This window comes from Manacus vitellinus, unplaced genomic scaffold (genome assembly GCF_001715985.3).
Source record: "Manacus vitellinus isolate BGI_N305 unplaced genomic scaffold, ASM171598v3 scaffold_24_pilon, whole genome shotgun sequence".
Taxonomy (NCBI): Eukaryota; Metazoa; Chordata; class Aves; order Passeriformes; family Pipridae; genus Manacus; species Manacus vitellinus.
This window is the reverse complement of record NW_021939798.1, coordinates 5,190,484-5,193,802: the sequence shown is the minus strand read 5'-3', so window position 1 is coordinate 5,193,802 and position 3,319 is coordinate 5,190,484. Positions and strand designations below refer to the sequence as shown.

The following is a 3,319-nucleotide window of genomic DNA, read 5'->3' as shown; positions in this document are numbered from 1 at the left end:
AAGGCTGCCCCCTCTCCCCCCGCCGCCGCCACCCAGCTCAAAGGTGTGGGAATCCGAGGAGCGCTGTGAAACCCTCCCTGCTCTCCCAGGCAGTGAATACACCCAGCCAGCTCCCCACTCACTGTCATTCATCTCTGCTCAGTTCTATATATTGTTCTGCCTCTTCCTCAGCTATAAAGAGATTTAGTTGGATTTGCTGCTTCCTTTTTTTCGGTTTGTTTTTTAAATACCTGATGAGTATGGAGACCCCAACGTCCTCGCAGTTTGCATATACTCTGCTCCATATCTCTTGAATAACCTTTTTTTCTGCGTCTGAGATCTCTTCACTTCTTTCCCATCTCTCAATCTCCATTTCTCCCTGGACTTTCTCCATGAAAAACAGCCGGCAGGATCCTCCGGGAAGCCAGGAGGAGATAAAGAGAGATGTGTGTGAGCGGGTATATCCTGCGAGAGGAGACAAGGTGTTTGCTCGGCGGCCGTGCGGGTGCTGGCGGCTCTGCGATGTGTGGATGTGTGTGAGGTGTGTGTGTGTGTGTGTGTGTGTGAGAGAGAGAGCTCGGCTGCCTGTCGGCGTGTTTATATGTGTAATTTAAAAAATATCCCGGAGGTATGATGCGTGCAGTCAGACCTCAGATCTCCCAGTGCTGTCCATGGCTGTAGTTAAGCTTCAGCTCGCCTCGGATGTGTGTGGCTGACTGATGAGGAACTGCCTAAAAGTAAAATATTCAAAGGCATTGCAAGCCCAGCCTCTTCACCAATGTGTGAACGTGAGCTCACTTTCTCCCTCTCTCCTCCTCTCTCCCACTCCTCCCTCCTTCTCTTTTTTTTTTTTTTTTCTCCACGAAAGGGAGGGATGAGAGCGATGTTCTGGGCAACATCAGGACGGTGCTGGCGGGGGGAGGTAGGGCTGGAAGTTTTTTTTCCAGCCCTTTGTAAACAGCTCAGAGGAAATTCAGAATCCAAAGTGCTGAGTTAAAGTTAGCCCAACCTCTGGCTGCTCCAAGTTCTGCCTCGGTTCTCCTCTTTGCCCTCTCTGATTTTGAAGGAGGTGATGTTTGGAAGGACAGACCCACACTCCCTTCTGATTCTTGGGGCGAGAGGGGAACACAAGGCACTCCCACTGTGAGCATCTCTTTGCCCCCCAAAAGAGACTGTGGTCGGTCCCATAGGGACTTTTTCAATGCCGAGAATTTGCTCTCCCTTTTCGCGGCAGGACCCAACTGAAAGGGATCTGGAGTTAAGACACTTGTGAAATGAAGGTATTACTGTCGTTCTGCGATTGCACTGCTCCTGGCAGTGCCTTGTCAGGGAACACCTCCACTCCAGGCTTCCCGCCGCCTTCGTGGGTGTGCTTTTGGGCTGGTTTTTACCCAAATGCCATCTCCAGCTCCTTGGCAATCCGGCATATTAAACCCGCAGCACAGTCCATTTGCACAGCGAGCAGGAAAATCCTACGGAGGCTTGTAATAACCGGCAGTCCCCCAGAGGGGGATCAGAGACAAGGGAAGCAGCGGGTGAGCGCAGCCGCCTCCCGCACCCGCTGCGCACCCTCGCAGGGCAGACAGGCAGACGGACGGACAGACGGGCTGCGGGTGTGCTCTGACACCCGAGCAGGCAGGCTGGGGGGTGGCTGAGCCCCTTGGGGATCTGGAGCTTTGTTCTTGCAGATCTGTCGAGGCTTTTTGCCTTGTATTTCTCCTCCAAACCATCCCTGGCCACCTCCCCGTTAGCAGCCGCCAGACTGGCGGTGTCAGCAAATTCGCTCTTGCAGAGCTAATGAGAGCTGGTGGAGAACACGCCGCCCGCAGATCCCCCACTGTGGATCCCCCCATGAATATGTGCTGGGACAGACCAGGAGCCCCAGGCACCCGTGAATCCCTCGGCTCAAGTACAAAGCTCAGCTGGGAGCTGCCAAAACCACCGGTGTGACAACACAGCAGTGTGGCCAATCTGACCCTCCAGAGGTCGGGAATTTTTCAATAACACCATCACCAGCTGCTGAATCATCAGATTTTCACCAAGTTTTTGGATTTGCCTTCTGCCCATTGGCCACTGGGATTAGTGTCCATGAGCCTCTGCTCAGACAGTAACTGCAGTGTCCCCAGGTGGTCACCATGCAGCAGAGAAACCCCTCTGGTCCAAGGATGGCATGGCCAAGCTTACTGCCTGCCCTTGAAGTGCAGGGGAAGAAGTGCTTTAGACTTACCTTAAACACAGAGAGACCCAGCTTAAAACCAGAGCAAAACAGCAATGCAGGGCAAGCACTTTCAAAAAGGGGAAACGACCAAATTCTGACCAATATGAACAGTGGGGCAATAATCTAAGTGGAGCACTGCTTCTCACTGTGTGTTTAAAGAAAAGGACTCTTTGAAGCTTTTGTACCTGGTGTCCTCATCCACACTGGCACCTGGTTCCATGGTGAGCCTGGGCACAGTGGGTGCATTGCTTTGCTCCCTGGCACCAGGAGTTGAAGGGTCTCTGCTCAAGAGTCTCCATTTAGAAATATTAAAATATTAGAAAAATTAGAAAAGTAAGTGAGAAGTCCCCTAGCCTCTTCCAGATTTCTGCCTCCCTCTCTGGGGTCATCACTTCTGGCCCTGGCAGGAGCCCAGCCCTGTTCCCATGTGCCATCCTGCTCTGCAAAGAGGAGAGGGAGAGTAAAGTGGTGGTGATGCTCTGCTGCCTCAAAATCCCAAACGATCCCAGCAGCCCTTCACTTCTGTGTCTTGTCCCAGACGTGGGACATAAATCAGGGGAGGAGTGCAGGCACACTCTGTCACGTGCCTGCTGCCCGTTTCCATGGTTTCCCGTGAGTGTTGATCTCAAGGGCTTGGGGTTAGGAGGTGACTTGCTCCAGAAGGAGAAAGATGCTGCCTTGATACCACTGCAGCCTGCTGTCCCAGAAGGGATCTCAGCACAGTGTCTGCTGCCAAGGCAGGGAAGCCTGGGGCCATGGGGTTCAGGGTGGGGGACAGAGAACCTGGTCCCCATGGCCAGCAGGGAGGCTGGGTCAGCCTGGGTGCTCCGTATTGAAGAAATCTCTCCATCTCTCTCAGATCCCAATTCATTTCAACACCCTGATCCCTCTTGCCTCACCAGTTGAGCATTGCAGCCCTCCTGCTTTCCACCTCCAACTCATATGGACCTGTCCCCACGATAAGGTGACACTGTGGTGCCCTGTCCCTCCTGAGCCTGAGTCTGCATCTCCCAGAGCTTCTGCACAACAGGGAGAGATCAAAGCCATCCTCCACCCTGGCTGCAGAGGGTGGGGATGGATTTCCAGGCCCTCCAAGCCTCTGCTTGTGGTGTATCATGTTCC

At 53.4% G+C, this 3,319-nt stretch overlaps 1 protein-coding gene across 2 annotated transcripts in view; it reads right to left on the bottom strand.

The window, feature by feature from the left end:
• The window catches only part of CYGB (cytoglobin), a 19,570-nt gene extending 18,761 nt beyond the window's left edge, over positions 1 to 809 (bottom strand). For both annotated transcript variants that reach the window (XM_018073366.1, XM_008927877.4), the window contains exon 1: positions 231 to 809. In XM_018073366.1, coding sequence (XP_017928855.1) covers positions 231 to 373 — 143 coding nt within the window. In that variant the 5' untranslated portion in view covers positions 374 to 809. The remainder of the gene's footprint in view (positions 1 to 230) is intronic.
• Positions 810 to 3,319: the final 2,510 nt, after the last annotated feature.